General features: G+C 36.8%; 1 protein-coding gene across 1 annotated transcript in view; it reads left to right on the top strand.

The window, feature by feature from the left end:
* Nucleotides 1-17,434, top strand: part of LOC126970732 (transposable element Tc1 transposase) — a 165,823-nt gene extending 148,389 nt beyond the window's left edge. Inside the window, exon 3 of the mRNA XM_050816824.1 lies at nucleotides 17,424-17,434. Coding sequence (XP_050672781.1) covers nucleotides 17,424-17,434 — 11 coding nt within the window. The remainder of the gene's footprint in view (nucleotides 1-17,423) is intronic.
* The last annotated feature ends 1,639 nt before the right edge of the window (nucleotides 17,435-19,073 follow it).

Here is a 19,073-nt window from a genome sequence, read left to right on the forward strand (position 1 = left end):
TCACATTGTAAAATTTTGTGACGTCATCAGTAATATAGTGGCTTTGAAACTGACCTTCTAGAAGTGCAAACCATAATTCCGGATCCTCGGGTGAAAACGGGGGAACTTTAATTTTTAAAATCTGCATTCCTTTATTTTCACGCTCAGTGGAAACGCGCACTCGTCGAGTTCGTCGCGTTGGTACGTTGGCGTCCTTACGCGAACCAACATCTGTTACAGATTCACTGCTATCCCTCATAATGGTACCTGGATTATCTAGTATACTCGTGTTCTTCAGGCGTCACCAGTTATGGTCGTTAGTGGGCTATCAGTTGTGATATGGTGGTATAAATAGTGATTGAATAAAACTAATTCAAGTCTAACACTATGACAGTTTAATCTACACACACATTAAGTACACTGATACACACATGAAGTTAAACCATTAAAATATAGAAAGAAGGAGAAAACAGAGTAATTACAGGTACAGACACGACAGTTGAACAGTACTTTCTATAGAGAAGCGACACGGGCTTCACTGCGAATTATCGAGACACGACTCCTGTACCGGAGCGGCCGCGGGTCGTTGAACGATATTCGTTCTGCGCAGGCGCAATATTCCCCGGTTACAATTAGTTTATAGTGTTATTGTTTTTGTAGTGTAATAAAATATATGGGGGTATTGTCATGTATATAAAAAATAATATTCAATTTCTACCTGAAACCGTGCATTGTTCATCGTTTGAAACTATATACGGACAAATAACTATTAGCAAATCTTGTTATAATACAAAATTAATGGTCATATATAGACCACCGAACATGAACAAAAACAAATTCATTACCGAAATCAGAAGAACACGTCACCGTACTTCTACACTTAAAAATATTATTCTAGTTGGTGACTGCAATATTAACATCCTTCAAAGCGAGCTAAACTCGACCGCAAATGAATACTTAACACATTATCGGAACTAGGCTTACAATGTGGCATACAAGATGTGACTCGAGAAGCTATTGTTGCGTACGCCGGCAGGCGTCCTGCCTCGACCACATATTTGTGCGGAATGCAACAGCCGCTTCACTGCACTCATATACTGTAATGAGTAAGGTCGAAGTTCCGAAACAGGTTTTCAACATGACAGCTCCTTATCTTGTTTACAATAACAAAGAAATAGAACGCAAAATACAGGATGTTCAGTGGTTAGAACTGCTACAGTATAATAATAGTACCGAAATATATCATAAAATAAGTGAAATCTTTTGTGAAATATATGACTCTTCAAAAATGCATACCAACAATAGAAAAAAACGTGAAACAAAGGAATGGGTTACCAAGGAGCTGAAAAATATGATGGAATACAGAGATTTACTTTTTAGGCAATGGAAAGCTCAACCAGTTAACAATCTACTAAGACTGAAGTATAATAAAATAGAAATAAATTACAGAAAGCCATAAATGTCGCTAAAAATAATCAAAGAAAAAAATCCATTGAATGCTGTAAGGGTGATATGCGTAAAATATGGAAAGAAATAAACAGCTGGCTAGGTAAGAACAATTTATCTGTAGATAGTGTAATAGAAAAATATATGGGTAAAAATGAAACACCCAAAACTATATGTAATAAATTCTGTGATACTTTCACAAATGAAATAGATAAAATAAAATATAAATGTCAGCACAAGTTTTTAGACAGGCAAACATATATTAAGGAATCCAACATTAGTTTTAGATACCAAAAAGTGACTGCGTTTGGAGTAGAGAAAATTATTGATCAATTAGATTGCAATAAGGCGCCAGGCTCGGATGGTATAAGGGTTCGGGATATTAAATTAATTAAAAAAGACATATCTCAGGTTATAGCGCATTTTATCAATCTAAGCATTAAGAAAGGAATGTACCCAGAAGAGTTAAAACTGTCATTAATTAGACCAATTCACAAACAAGGACTACATACAGACTATACAAATTACAGAACCATTGCAATCCTAAACACAATAAATAAAATTACAGAAAAAGTCATTGTCGGCCAATTAGTAGCATTTCTGGAAAATAATAATATTATATCGAACATACAACATGGTTTCAGACCAAATAGAAGTACAACAACAGCGCTTACTTCTTTTACTAATGATGTTAATACTTATTTAAACGAAAATCAATTGGTGGAAGCTATTTTTATAGATTTTAAAAAGGCTTTTGACACGCTGGAGCACGACGCCTTATTGCAGTCGATGGATGAATGCGGTATACGAGGGCCTATTAAAATCTGGTTCCAAAACTATTTCAAAAACAGGCTACTTAAATTAAATGTCCTTGGAGCAGAGAGTGATCCAGGTACAGTATTAAATGGTGTTCCAACTGGCTCCATATTTGGTCCGATAGGATATATTATTCATGTGAACAGTATGAGCAAAGTTATAAAAAATTGTAAAGCATATATGTATGCTGATGACACATGTTTATTGTATAGTAGTAGAGACCCAAATCTTATTCAAACCATAATGCAACAAGATTTTAATAATATTAATAAATGGGCACATGACAATGGAATTATTATTAATATGGAAAAGACAAAATGTATGCCTATATTCTCACCATATAGTCAATATAAAGATATTAAATTTAAAATAATAGGACATAGTTACTCTTGCTTGCATAGTTCCTCACAAATATGTCAATGTAGTCAGTTGGAACAGGTAACGTCGTATAAATATCTAGGGCTCATTGTTGATAAAAATTTCTCATGGAATGCACATGTTAACTCAGTATGTTCGAAACTCCGCACAGTATTTGGTAAAATTTATCACTTAAAGTCATCGGTGAGTAAAAATATTTTGTACACTCTTTGGTCGAGGCAACAATTAGTTACGGATTGAGTAGCTATGGACTAACTTTTACTACGAATAAAAATAAAATCAAAACTTTGCAAATAAGAACATTAAAGCTCTTAGTGAACAGAAATATAAAAAACAAACTTAACGGGAACTATGAACGCTTGTTTTAAATATGTAATATTATTCCAATTGATATAAAGGTAAAATTATTAACGTTAATCGAACAATATCCAGATATAAATAAATTTGTAGTTCAGAGAGTGCATCTACCATACATCACCTACTCAACTCGGCTATCTAACAAAAACAAGCTAGTGGTACCTAAAATATGTAATTATTACGGTATGCGTAGCATGCAATGGGTAATACCTACATTAATAAATGAATTAACTACCCATATAGCGTCACAATTGTCGAATTGTAAAACAAAAAATCAGGTGAAAAACTTATTGCGAAAGTTCTACTTAGCACAATGTCCATAATAAATAGACTTAAGAAATACTGGTAGGGACTTTTAAATTGTCACACACAAAAACATAATATTGATTTGATAATTTGCGAAACACGACAATTACTGCCGACAAACTGCTGCGCAGTTTGGCAGAATCATATGTATACATCGCTTTGTAATGTTGTATCAGAAATAAATGGTTTAAAAAAATATATATATCATAGATAATAATAAATAGTAAATAGATAGTAATAAGTTATGTGTTGTGTAAGTGTATGTAGGTATAGTGTACGTGTTAGTGTATGTATCGGCCACAACTACATCATAATGTCGTAATAATAGTCTAATAGTTATCATTTCATTTTACTTACGAGAACTCTAAATATAATTTAAAAATATCGACTTCAAAAACTGAAAAGAATCCAATAACTTAAAATGTTATCACATCTTGACTTAAATTAATAAAATGCTATTATTCATATGTGCTACCTATTGACAGGTTTAAGTCGGTGCCAAGCCCTTAATAAAATAAAACTTAATACTATAAACAGCTTACTTACTGTAATTATTGCCGCTTGGGTTGTTCTAGATTCTAGACGAAGCTATCCCGCTCAAAGTCACGCGTGGCGAGTGTAGGTACTTACTATTACATTTGGCTTGGCACCGACTTCAAAGCTATCAATATGTAGTACATACAAATAATAGTATTTTATTAATATTAAAGGCAAAGGTGTATTAAATTAAACTTTTCGTTATTTGAGCCTTTTCAGTTTTTTTTTTTACTTTCTAGTGTCACCTAATAATTATAAGATATAATCGACCTGAAAGAAAACTCCTAAAAAAGCCGTACACAAAAAACAATTATAATATCATCGAGGTAAACAAAAATTTTCATAAAATGAAAACTACTGGGCCAAACTATGTAAAATTTTTATGGGACCAAATGGCATCTATTAGAAAAGAAAGAAATATTTTTATTTTGAAACGTATAAGTAAGTAGTTTTATACAAAGACATAACATAAAAAATAAATATAAACCTAAGATTGATAAACAAGCAAAAAACAAAAAGACTGAAACATTTCTATTATTTATATACGATTCAAAAAATGGTCCCAACTCAGCATGTTGCTGGCTATTCTGCATTGAACTAAAATATTACGTAAATCGGATCATAAATCTCAGAGAAATCAGTGTACATACATAAAAAAAATACCGAGCGAATTGATAACCTCCTCCTTTTTGAAGTCGGTTAAAAACGCAATTATTTCTTATTCCTTGTGTTGTTTTGGAGAAGTTGTTTTGAAGTCGGTTGATTTTTGTAATTTTTTTTTTAGATTTTTTGTGATTCTGAAGTATACCTACTAATTTGTCTGAATAATATGTGAAGACCTACTAAACGTGCTGCCCATATGTGACAGCGCTATTTAAATGAAACCAATGAAGTCAGGGAGATACGCCTATCTCAAAAGAGGAAATCTATCTCGAGAATAATAATTTCAAAAGAAACTTGCGAAGAGAGCTAAAATAGATAGAACGTTGGGTCAAGGTGTAATGCAGCAAGCTGCAACGAACGTAAGCGCATTGCAATATGATTACAGACAGAAATTCTGCCACAGATAAGAAGTAAAGTAAGTAAGCCGTTAAGGGGTTCCATTGATCATCATAGTCGACCACGACAATTACTTGAGCATAATGACTTTACGGTAGATGACTCAAATATCCGGAGAGCATATTACTCGCCCGAATTATTTAGCCGATTATCGTTAATTTGCCCCTAGGAATTAAGGATTTCTGTTACTTTGTAATGGATCCCATAATTAGAACTTAATCAAACACTCCTCAAACTACCCTTGAAGTATATCCTTTCCAGTAAAAAAATCAGCAAAATCTATATTGAATTACTCGTATTCGTCCATTAGTCGAACACATACTTAATGCTAATTTAAGATTTATATGGTTTTCACGTGGATGCCATTGTCAGAACTAGACCAAATAAAAAAAGGATCATCAAAATTAGTTCTGAAGTAACAAACATTTAAGAAAAACCGTCGAATTGAGAATCTCCTCCTTTTTGAAGTCGGTTAAAAATGCGGTTAGTAATATAATAATGCCTCGACCATAGCCCGGATAGTCCTTACGGAAGTCTTATAGCGAAGAGCCACGATTAATATATCAAAAGATCAAATACAGATGCCACTGTCTGCGGCCCTGCCACCGATAGCTCAGCCCTTGGGCCGCTCCGCTAACGGCGGCGTAAGTTTATGATATTTTGTTTTTGTATCTATCTAATAATATAACATATATCTTATTTTGGATATCGTGTAAGAAACAGTATTGTGTGGAAATTAAAGAAGTGACATATATTATTATATAAATACGTAGATGATAATAAATAAAGAGGAGCAGGTTTTGGCCAATCTATTACTTAAATTAAACTTTAAAACTCAATAGACATAGTTCAATATTATATCAATACTACGAATAAGTAATGGCTACACAATAAAGAAGCCAATGCTCGCTGCTAGTTCATTATCCAAATGGACTTCAGCTATTTGATCCACTTATGTGATTGCCTGCAAGCATTATCTCTCTTCCACTGAATGGAAGCCATAAGTTTGTTCTGTAACTTCCCGCGTCTTATGATACATACACGTATAGTTACTTAAAATATATAATACCTTACATAAAATTTATAAACATTTAGACAGCTTCCGTCCCAGATCTGGTACCTACTGTGACACCTTCTGCAGCTTAATTACCTTATCCAGTCTTGAGTAATAAGTAGAACGTATCTATCTATTGAAATACTAATTCTAGGTTAGCTTTGGGACAACTGGTAGGCAGAAGGTACCGACTTATTTTAGACAAATAGTAACTATTTTATTAAACGAAATTTCGTCTTTAATTCGATTAAATCATGTAACCCCTTAAAAGCCTTTAATGGAGTTTGTTGAAAATGTGAAGTCCCTTCTTCACGTCACGTCGGTGTTTCCCTTTAGAACCTTCAAACAGAGCGCGTTCACCTCCCGCCGACCGCTACCATCCAGTACCTACTTATCAATATTCTAAGTCTACGTAAGTTCCCAATCTGTAAACTTATACAAACCCTTACAAAAAAAATAATAGAAGGCGATGGGTATAAACATTTACTTTCAATGCTTTCAGAAATTCAAAGAACTTTCGTAAATAACCAGATATCTACAGATAATGTTCAGTTGTATCCAATCACTTAGCTGTGAGAGCCTTCTATAAATTATATGACGACGTAATATTGCACGACTTTTTAGGTTAAGTATTTCAATACAATTATGTTGTCACAATTCTATATTATGTAGATATGTATTTATGTATGTGTACTTGGGGTAACTTAGAACTTGTCTGACCATAATGATTTTATTTGGTGGTGATTTCCAAGTCGGAAAATAGTAGTAATAGTAGACTTAGAGGAAAGTCGTGAGAAGAGTCATGCCCTCGATTTATAAGAAACCACTGCATATTTAAATTTCTTGAACTTTTGATGGAAATCGACTCGAATTATTCTTCAAAAAATTGCTTCCTGTATTATTGAATCAATGGACTCTGTTGGTTTTTTTATTAATTTAACTTTCAAGGTAATTACAATTATTTAAGTTAAGTGTGATCTGTGATCAATATTTATGTGATTACTAACCGACTTCAAAAAAGGAGGAGGTTCTCAATTCGTCGGTATGTTTTTTTTATTTTTGTTAGCTCAGAACTATCGACTTTGTGAACTGATATGGATAATTCTTTTTTTATTTGAAAGCTGGTGCTTCTGATTATGGAATCCATGACAAAGTATCGGAAATCTTCATGTCTTAGGAGCAAATTAACGATACCCGGCCGAATCTTTTTTATGCTATCCGCATATTTTAAGTCATCTACCACAACAAAGTTAAAGTCATAAACAATAATCGTAAATAGAATTAGATTAATTAATTAGATTGTATAAAATTTTTAATACTCATTAATCTATACTAATATTATAAAGCTGCAGTGTTTGTTTATTTGTTTGTTTGTTTGAACGCGCTAATCTCTGGTACTACAGGTCCGATTTGAATGATTCTTTCAGTGTTGGGTAGTCCATTTATCGAGGAAGGCTATAGGCTATGTTTTTTTTCAAAATTAGGGATCCGTAATAAAATTGCTATTTTGTAACACAAGGTGTAAAATCGAAAACCTATTTTTGCGTGCGCTGCAAAAACTATTGACAATAGAACAAAATGATGATCGCGTGAATTATACTTTATATGGCAAAACAACGTTTGCCGGGTCAGCTAGTGGATAATATATCTATTGTTTTGGAATAGTGTTTTTGTTAAAATTTTTTTTTTGCAAGTTTATTTTATGGGTGATTCAGTCAATTCGACAGAAACCCCAATTGTGTAAGAAATCCAAAGGTTTCTTCATCAACATAACGAATTTTTCGAATTATTCACGACCACTTTCATGTCAGATAATCATAAAATTATCATCAAAGCTAATGGAAATGCAAATAATGTAGTTAGAACAAGCTATTCTCCCAGCAACATACATCGGAAGTCCGCGACATATACGTGAATACGCTCAATATATTATGTCGTATGTGACGTACATACGACAAACCGCAGTGCACAATCCACAGTGGACAGAAATTTAGCAACAATTATTTCTTGCCAATGACCCATTGAATGCCACGAAATTACCGCAAGTGTGTTTAAAAGTAAGTTAAAATCACTCATGGACTTCATTGTTAAGCATCGTGTATTCAGTGAGACGCGCTGTTGGATGTATTCAGTCAAGACTCGAGTGGCAACAACGCGGATTGCCACATACACACACTCTCATTTGTTCGGTGAGAGTTTAAGACCGAATGAAATCGACCATGATATTTGCGGAAATTCCTTATGAACGATGAAAATGAAGTGATGAAGATCCATTGTTACATGAAGTTGTTACAATAAACCTGATTCATGGCCCCTATGGAATATTAAATACAAATTTTCAGTGTATGGTTGATGGAAAATGTTCCAAACACTTACCAAGACAATTAGTTTAAATTATGCCACTTTATCGCCGGCGATCCACTGATGATAAAGGAAGGAAAAAACAATAGTCAGAGTGAATCAGCTGGAACTTGAAATTTATAATCGTTGGGTTGTTCCGTATTCTCCGTTACTCTCCAAAACATATAAAGCACATATAAATGTTGAATATCGCCATTCCGTAAAATCGATAAAATATATCTGCAAACCCGAAGCTCGTGAACGCTGGAGTGCCACAAGGCTGTATGCTATCTCCTTCACTGTTTCTTCTGTATATGAATGATATATTCGAACCTCCATATATTGCTATGTAGACGACAGCTGTGATGCCATGCAGGTCTCTCTCAGGAAATCGTCGACCAGTGTCGGGAGAAACGTGTGTCTTCTATCGAGTCCTCTCTTGAGAAGGTCGCGGAATGAGGTAAATAGAACCTTGTCCAATTTAACCCCCAGAAGACTTAAGTTTGCGCGCTTACCACTAAAAAAAAACATTTATCGTATCACCAATGGCTAATTCCGCGGTGATCTGGACGGCTAAGCCAAATTGGCTTCGAAGAAACTGGGCGTTAATAATAGAGCACGGCAATACTTCAAGCCAGCCCACATTCTAGCGCTATACAGAACGCAGGTCCGGCCACATAAATGGAGTATTGGTTTAGGTAATTTGTGTAGTCTCTTATTATAACATCATAAAGTTGGATTAATACCTTCTGCACACCGACGCAGGCAATCACTACCTGGTGCCGCACAGTCGGAATACGACAGTCAGGTTGTGACGTTATCATTTACAACACAATATCAAATTGCTTTCAATTTATTTCGCTATGGCCGTCTTTGGGTTTCGCTTTGTAGATGAATCTGACGTTGGAGCAAGGCAACAATAAAATGTATTCGTCTCCGGAATGTTTAATATGGGGAAAAGTTTAATAACGCGTCCGACTGGGGCGAACAATCTGAGAGGGGGCGGTCAGCGCTGGCCCATCTGCGATAAATCAAATCTCGTACCTACCTTAACTGTTATAGAAAATCCTTATTGCTTTTTAGAACACTGTTTGAATTTTATAGCGAATTTATTCGAATTGAACGATGAGTATTCTAAATTCAACAATATTAGGACTATTCTTGTCTACTAAGTAGGTACTTATATAGATGTGCTGATGGTTCTGTATATGTTACGTAGGTACAAGTACTACAACTCTGCAAATTACTTACAATTAGTGGGAACGATTTCAGCAATATAAATAATTATAAATCACGATTTAAGAAAATGGAAAATTTGAATGATTTTTATTACATTGTCATCTAGTTCATAGCTACTGATCCCCTTCAAGTTCCGTCGTAGCTACTGACCCCCTAAGCGGTCGACAAGCGCTGGGTACCTTTCAGAAAAGCGAAACAAAATTCTAAAACAAATGCGCGTATTCTAAATAGTTTATCATCCATAACGCTTGTGTTGAGTATAATACCGACATGATATTATATAAAATCAGCAATGTATCTGGAGCAACGCGATTGGAACGGGCAGCTCGTAAGATCCAGTGGTAATTGAAAACAGCATGACTTGTGCTTGTGGGTTCATCAAGACGCAGCAGTGTAAGCCTGGCGAGCCTGGAGCCTGTCGCCGACACAATAGCTCCCTGACGTTAATTAAATGTTAACAAACGCCCTCGTCGTCGTCTAATTGGAACCGTTGCCTATTATCCTTACCTTACGAAAAGAATGACTTCCATTCTTAACAACCACACTTCAAAGCACTTTCGCAAGTTCCATTATTAGTGAAAATTTTATGCTTACATTTTTTGATTATTTTTTTCTTAACGCAATAAAATATAAAAATTATGTATAGGTATTTAATTATGTTTGCTTATTACTTCTTTGGCAATGCCGAGAACTAGCTTGTGCCTGCGACTTCTTAAAATTCCGCAATGGATGTAGAGAGAAATATGAAATTAAAGTATGTGTTTAAAAAAAACTACAATATTCATTAAAAATATTAAATGTACGTTTCACACGTATATTTAAAAGCCTTATATACCAAACTACTACACATTTAATAACTACTGACTAGGTTAAAGTTTACTGTTTACATTACCTACCTATAGGTATATAAGTCACTTTGTTAAGTATGGCTTACGTCATAGACCTCCTCCAATTTCTTCCGCTGTTTGCTATCTGCTGCCACTCTCAACCTAAGGGGACCTTAGCTCATTTTATTTATCCTCGCATATTTCTCACACCAAAATCACTTTATTCATGTATGACATTGAAACTGCAAGATTGGTTGCAGTTTCAATGTCTGTTAAGGTACGATTCTTTTTTTTTCTTTAGAACTAAGTCTACTCATTAAGTTTTCTATGGGCCCCATTGGAGTTTGGAAAATTAGGATATAAATATTAGGATAAATTTAGGATTTAATAAAAACAACACGTATAATGTTGGTGGTTGATGGTTATGGCAATTTATAGCGCCGACGTTTTCCTGTAGAAAGAGAAATACCATACACAACAGACTCACGCTTAATACAGGGTGGGCCAAAAGAAGTCATCCGATGTTGTTTGGCTCTCTTTTTTTTCTAAATGAAAAACTTCGATTCTGTTTTTTGATAATATTTATTTGAACCTTTGAAATTGTAGTGGTCAAGTCGAGAAGATGATATCGGACAAATGGGCGCCGTCACAATTGATTGCCATACGGGCTCGTTTTATGGCATTTTTTCACCATTTCAGCGAGAACTTCGGGCGACAGATTCTCGCACTCGTGTCAAATGTTGTCCTTGAGGGCTTCCAGAGTATCAGGCTTGTTTACGTAAACACGAGACTTCAAAAAACCCCACAAAAAAAGTCTGAAACGATTAAAAATCTTGCGGGTCATTGCAAATCGCCAAAACGAGAAATGAGGTGACCCGGGAACGCCGCCTTCAGAATATCGGTTGTGGCTCGCGCAGTATGTGCCGTTGCTCCATCCTGTTGAAACCACATGTCCTGCAGTCCTAATTCGTCCAATTGCGGCAGAAAAAACTCGGTCAATGGCCCTATAGCGCGCACCGTCCACTGTTGTCGTTTGGTCAGCGGCGTTCTCGAAAAAAATGACCTGATGACTCCTCCAGTGAACAGCGTGAACAGCGCACCATGCAGTCACTTTAAGCGGGTGTAATGGCTCCCGATGCACGGACTGGACTTTGTACTGGAACATGCGCAGGTCTTGACCAAAATACGCCTTATGGACGTCCGGCGGATGGCTAATTGCGTGGCACGGCGGCACGACATCCTCGGCAACAGCGGCGATATTCTCGGCAGAACGGGCGCTCCGGGGCCGCCCACTCTTGGCAACGTCCCGTGTGGTCCCATACTCTTCAAGGTTGGTGGCTAAACGGCTCAGTGTTTGCGCAGTCGGTGTCGGACGGCCGGGGAATCGGCGACGGAATTCGCGCTGCACCAACACCACAGACGAATTGTTACGCAAAAATATAGACTCAATTATTCCACGTTTTTGGGGAGTGTACTGATCCATGGCCTGTTCACTTTTATTCTGCATCTGTCTTGTCCATAAATGTCAAAACAGATTTGATATTGGTGGCCATTTGCAAAAATGAGAGCATCTTTCAATAGGGTGATTTCTTTTGGCCCACCTTGTACAATAAGCAAATCCTTCAAGGCTTCATCAATGATCAACGACCTAATCGTTAAGTTCTCGGTGTAACGCCAAGCAAAATCCCTTTTTTTTCTACACACGCCGAGAAGAAGTAACGCGCGCGCGGCTTAGCACCAGGTTGCTAGAGGACTAGGAGGGATCCCAGGAGCAGACCATCGCGCCTAAGAATCTCAGGTACGTTGGCCTATTATTTAGCCATAACTGATTGCAATAATATAATAAAATATATATTTTTCTACGCACGCGACCATACAGATGTGTGCTTCTTCACTATATAATATTAATACAACTGCTCCATGCAAATTAGAATGAAAGTGACGGTTATATTATAGATAACTTGGAAGAAAATTGATGCATGTCTCGTTTTCTAGATTACTCGTATAACCAAGCTTGTGAATAAATATCGCAAATAGTTGGATATATAGCTGGTTTTATGGTGAGATCTCTATGTCACCATTTAAAATGTCCCATGCGTTTCCAGTTGATGCATCCAATATACGATAATATATATTTATACAGTTTGTCCTTTATTGCTTATTATGAAATAATTTATAATAATTAATAACACGACTCATATATTGGATGCAGCACCTCACAAACTAATTTGTTATGTATATTACAGTCATTGTAAAATACTCTATAAGTATGAAAATTGCCGTTGAGTTGTTGAGTTTCTTGTATGTTCTTCTCACGAGCTCAACTTTTTGCGAACATAATATTATGGTAAGTTCAGTAATTTTACAGAAATATTTATAGTGACTAGTCAAAGCGCTTAGGTTAAGCATAATTGAATAAAGTTAATTTGACTTTGACTTTGACTTTGAATACTTACGTGGCGTCGAACATTATAGGCTCCTATCAATATCTACCAATAATAAAGTAAGTAAATAGTACTTTCATAGCTGGCAACATTTTTTTTAATGGCGTCTGTTTTGCTTACAAAATATTTTGCTTTTTTGACAAATTTATTAGTTGGTTTATAATTTGTGAACTAACTTAGGTGTGAAATGTGATTTTATTCGTTATTTTTATTATGAAATGCGTTGTGACACCCTTTCACTGCACAGTAAGTCATTTTTCAATTAAATTAAGCGCGCTGATTCTCATGGAAATGGACAGTGTGGGAAATGTAGGTAGCCTGAAAAGGCCACATTGAAATTGCTTCATTTCGTTTGGGCCTACTCACGTTCTGAGCGTTATAAGTCTAAGGTGAGATATACACTGGCCTGCAAAAGTAAGTATCACACTTTTCAAATTAAATTTTTTTCTTAACTATAGAAGGTAGAGATTTAAGATTAAAAACGTTTGTTGCAAATTTTATAGGCTTTAATTCTTAGAAACTAAAATTATACATTAGTAACATTTTTAACTTAAAAAAGATAAAACAATGAAAATAGACATTTTTAGTTTAGTGTAAAAAAATTACATGTTATTTAATTTTTAATAACTGGTATTGTCTCCTCGAGCTCTGATTACAGCTGCGAGCCGGTTTGGCATACTGAACACAAGCTTTCGGAGCCGATGTTGGGGAATATTCTCCCATTCTTCTACCAGGGCCTGCTTTAGTGCCCTGAGGGTAGTAGGTGGTGGTCTGCGATTTCTGACTAGCCTCCCAAGATCATCCCAGGCGTGTTCAATCGGGTTGAGATCCGGACTTCTTGATGGCCAAGCCATCACGCTGATACCGACCTCCTGAATATACTCTTGTACGATATGAGCCGTGTGTGGCCGGGCATTATCATGCATCAGCATCGATCCATCACCCATATTTGCTTAATACGGCCCTGCATACTCATTAAGAATCTCTTGAGCATATCTTTGCCCAGTGAGGGTGTCATTTTCTATGGCTACTAGCTCTGTGCGACCTTCTGAATATATGCCAGCCCATACATGTACACTGCCTCCACCGTATTGGACTCTTTCTGAGATTTCTGAGATTCTGTTTCTGAGATTGGCTTGAAGGTATCGCTCACCAGGTCGCCTGTAAACACTTCGCCTTCTATCAGAAGTGTAAAGGGAGAATCGAGACTCATCTGCAAACAAAATTCTTGACCATTCTTCTTCATCCCACTGCATGTGTTCACGGGCGTATCGCAGTCTCGCTACTCGATGCTGTCTGTCAAGTTTTGGGCCACTCGCTGGTCTTCGGGGTTTCAAATTTGCTTCAGCAAGTCTGCTTCTCACTGTACTGTCACTAATGTAGTCCCTCCGGGTCTGAAATAGCTGTTGCTGGACTTCAACTGCATTTTGGTGGCGATTTCTTAACACAGTGGAAATAATATAACAATCTTCTCGGGCACTGGTACACCTGGGTCTGCCATTACAAGGTCTCCTCAGATGGTGTCCAGTCTCATCGGACCTTCGCTTTACCTTCTGGACCGTTCGTACCGTCACACCCACCATTCTTACAGTGCGACGCATACTGATGCCTAGTTCCAGAAAAGCCATGATCCTAGCACATTTTTTAACTGAAAGAGGCATGATAAATAAATGTTATGTGCTTTTTAGCATAAATTTTTAAAAGAAGTCCCATCGATCTTGAAAAAAAAATTAAAACAGAAAGAAAAATGTGAATGGTAAAATTGTAATTCGGAAACGTCCACTTTGAAAAAGGAATGGTTTTGGTTTTGAAGTTTTTTTTCAGCCAATTCTTAAAAGAATGTTACCGACTATAAAGTTTTTATGTACAAAATTAAATTCTCTTTTATTTCCTTTTTATTTCGAAAGTATATCTTGTGAACTTAAAACGTTATCCCAATTTTAAAAGTGTGATACTTACTTTTGAAGGCCAGTGTATTAAATCTAATTATAATCAAAGCATTACTTATGTTATGATATCAATACGAAAATATAGCCAATATACATACCAATATGCATTACTTATTATTATTAATATATTGACAATGTCTGTTTCAGATAAATATACATTGATTATCACAAAGTTACAGCATAAAAATTTATGTAATGGAGCCAATAATTTGTGCTTTTACGATCAACTTTTGGGACAAATAAACAAAGATCTGTCATGTCATCAAGCTGGCGAATAGTATTTTTGTGATTTTATTGTCTTGAAACATATTTAGTGAGATACGAATACCTATCAACTTACAAACGTTGAGCCCATGGTTGATTGTTGTGTGTCTGGTTGCCAATGCCTTAGTGAATGTAAAATTCCAGAAGTTGGCTTGCATACGTAAGTATTGCTTTTCACCTAACGTTTTCAATATAATTTGTAACAAGCTCGTATCAAATAAATTTTATATGAAATACTCATTCTTTCCAAAGGTATTAATTTTTGATCCATAGTCACCTATTTTCAGTTATTATCTACAGTTTACAGTATTCTCGTAATCAAAATAAACATAACATTAAACAGTGACAACCAAAATGTTGCCATAACATAGATATAGTTTTACCCAAGATATAGGGTGATAATGCTTTTATTTTAAATCTTATAACAATCTTACAACATACAGCAGGTGTTTATTATTAGTATTAATAATTTACAACGGTATTTTTGTACGGAGTAAGGAAATTAGTACGACATTTGTATGTTTTCCTGTGATTGTTTTTTTTATGGAATAGAAGGACAAACGAGCGTACGGGTCACCTGTTGTTAAGTGAACACCGCTGCCCACAATCTCTTGCAACACCAGAGGAATCGCAGGAGCGTTGCCGGCCTTTAAGGAAGGTGTACGCGCTTTTTTTGAAGGTACCCATGTCGTATCGTCCCTGAAACACCGCAAAAGGAAGCTCATTCCACAGCTTTGTAGTACGTGGAAAAAAGCTCCTTGAAAACCGCACTGTGGAGAAATGCGGTAGAAGACACACAATGAAGCGACGTCTCTACGCAACGCCAAGTGATCCAGCCGTTCACAGAGCACTGGGTCCCCGACAATTCGAGCTGCTCTGCGTTGCACGCGGTCAAATGGATCGAGCTGATACTGGGGTGCGCCAGACCAGAGATGACAGCAATACTCCATGTGTGGCCGGACCTGCGCTTTGTAGAGCGCTAGTATGTGGGCCGGCTTGAAGTATTGCCGTGCTCTTTTAATGACGCCCAGTTTCTTTAAAGCCAATTTGGCTTTGCCTTCCAGATGACCACGAAATTGGCAATCGCTCGAGATTTCGAGACCCAGTATTCCGATACTAGGCGAGGCTTTGAGGGAAGTGTTGTCGAAGAGCGGTGATACGACAAATGGGGTTTTTTTAGTGGTAAACGCGCAAACTTGAGTCTTCTGGGGGTTAAATTGGACAAGGTTCAATTTTCCCCATTCCGCGACCTTCTCAAGAGAGGACTTGATAGAAGACACAAGTTTCTCCCGGCACTGGTCGACGATTTCCCGAGAGAGACCTGCATGGCCCGTGTATATGGCATCACCAGTGCTGTCGTCTGGATAGCAATGAATGTTGGAGGTGTCCAACATATCATTGATATGCAGAAGAAACACCGTGGGAGACAGCACACAGCCTTGGGGCACTCCAGCATTCACGGGCTTCGGGTTCGAGCAATATCCATCGACAACGACCTGTATGCCAGTGAGGAAGCTGGAGGTCCACTTGCACAAGCTCTCGGGAAGCCCAAATGATGGAAGTTTTGCGAGGAGCGCCTTGTGCCATACATGATCAAAGGCCTTCGCTATATCCAGGCTAACTGCCAGGCCTTCCCCCTTGCTTTCAATAGCCGCAGCCCATCTATGTGTCAGGTATACCAGAAGATCACCTGCTGACCGACCATGGCGAAACCCGTATTGTCGGTCGTTGGTCAACTGGTGACCCTCTAGGTATACCAAGAGCTGACGGCTAATTATGCTCTCCATGATTTTGGAGAGCAGGGAGGTAATAGCAATAGGCCTGTACTTTGCCGGATCCGAACTGTCTCCTTTTTTTTGGATTGGATGGACAATGGCGTTAGCACCGGCGTCAACTCAGGGGCACACGTTCTAAGCACGATTGGAGAAATGCCATCCGGCCCGCTCGACTTCCTGGCGTCCAACGAAAACAGAGCTCGCCTAACAGTTTTCTGTCTGAACTGTACTTCAGGCATAGAGCTCTGACGCCGCGGGATGGTCGGCGGTGTTTTTCCGTTGTCGTCAAGAGTCGAGTTGGAGGCGAAAAGAGTGCACAAGAGATCGGCTTTCTCTTTTGCCATATGGGCCAGGGTGTCATTCCTCATGTGCAACGGCGGCTTGGACGGCTGGCTGAAGTTACCAAGAGCAGCTTTCGACAACGACCAGAACTTGCGTGTTCCGGTCGGGTAACTGGAAAGCTGCTCGCCGATTTTGACGACGTGTTTTGACTTTGCACGGGCGATTTGCCGCCAAAAAAATCTGGAGGCACGGTTGTATTTCCTCTTAAGAACTGTGCAGTTCGGATCCTTGATTGATAATAAAACAAGGAATATGATGTAAAGTTGTTGAACAATTTGTAGTGAAATAATAAACAAAATAATCTGTTTCAGGTTTTAATTAGATCCAATGCTAAAAAAACAATGGATAAAATCAACAGAACGGACAGATTTATGGGAACCAAGTAAACATGCAACAATTTGTTCAGTCCACTTTGATGCGACACAAATAGTAACAAAAAATATAATCAAACGGCATAATGAAGGTGCAGTTAAAATTTATTCATTAAAGTACATAAATTACCCGCTCTCACCTCTCGCCTCGTCACGTCACATTAGTGTGATATAGGCACAGCTCACATAATATACGTGTTTGTAGTTACAAACCTACCTGCTGACTCCGACTTCAAAAATAAGAATAATTGTAACTACATCATATTGTCTAAATAATTTGATTGACTTTTAGGTAGTCTAATATTTATCATATAATTTTACTTAGGAGAACACTAAAAATATAAGATTAATAATTTGTAGAAGGAAACGCAATTATTTTTGGATGACTGAAATATCCGGATAGCATATAAAAAATTCGGCCGAGTATCATTAATTTGCCCCTAAGAATTGAGGATTTGTTACTTTGTGATGGAATCCATAATTAGAACTTAATCAATCTCTCGTCAAGCTACCCTTGATATATCTATATAATATATAGTATATCCTTTCCAATAAAAATATCATCAAAATCGGTGGCGTGATAATCAATTATTCGACATTTGTCGCACACATACTTAATGCAAATTTAAGACTTATATGGTATACTCGTGGATGCCACTGTCAGAACTAACCCAAGTTAACATGGGTCCGGACAACAAGGAAAGCACCAACGTTCAAATATAAAATAAATGTGAATATAAATAACACAATATATTTCCTGATCATTATTAGAGCTCTGACTGTAGTTTATTTTAATAGGCTAAGTGATTTTATGAAATTATAATGTAAATTATTTTTTTATTATTGACACACTTTTTACACAAATTATCTTGCCCCAAATTAAGCATATATAGCCTGTGTTATGGGTTGCAAGACAACGATATATTTAATACAATATACTTACTTAAACATACATAAATACATATAAACATACATAAATACATTTAAACATCCATGACTCGGAAACAAACATCCATAAATTCATCATATAAATGCTTGCACCTACCGGGATTCGAACCCGGGACCTCTAGCTTAACCACTCGGCTATACAGGTCGTCGAATTATGTTTAATTCATTTACATTCCCAATCGTCTGATCACTAGTGACATTATGACATCTATTTAAATTCCGTGAGGGGTAATTTTACTCATATGACAACACCTAAGACTACTCCTGTCAAAACTATTGCTTTAGATTCAATCAATGAAATTTTTGTGATATGGCGTGTGGCTGCACCAGTCGGGCGCAAATTATTTCGCCAATGTCGAGTGGAATTGAAGAGACACGTTATGAATGGAAATTTTGTATGAATTTAATTTGGATAATTTATAAGCGGCAGGCATTTTGAGTATTGTGTTATTATATGGTTAGTTTCTAGCCTGGAACAACACAATATTATACAAAATACACTCTACATTATATATTTACAGCTTAATATTATTATATTTCACATATTTACATAAATTGCTTTAGAGGGCACGCGGGGACTACTTCTATAGTGTCAAATGTCAATATTCTAAATAGATTAGTCTATACTAATTACATAACTCA

The sequence above is a fragment of the Leptidea sinapis genome, chromosome 21 (genome assembly GCF_905404315.1).
Source record: "Leptidea sinapis chromosome 21, ilLepSina1.1, whole genome shotgun sequence".
Lineage (NCBI taxonomy): Eukaryota > Metazoa > Arthropoda > Insecta > Lepidoptera > Pieridae > Leptidea > Leptidea sinapis.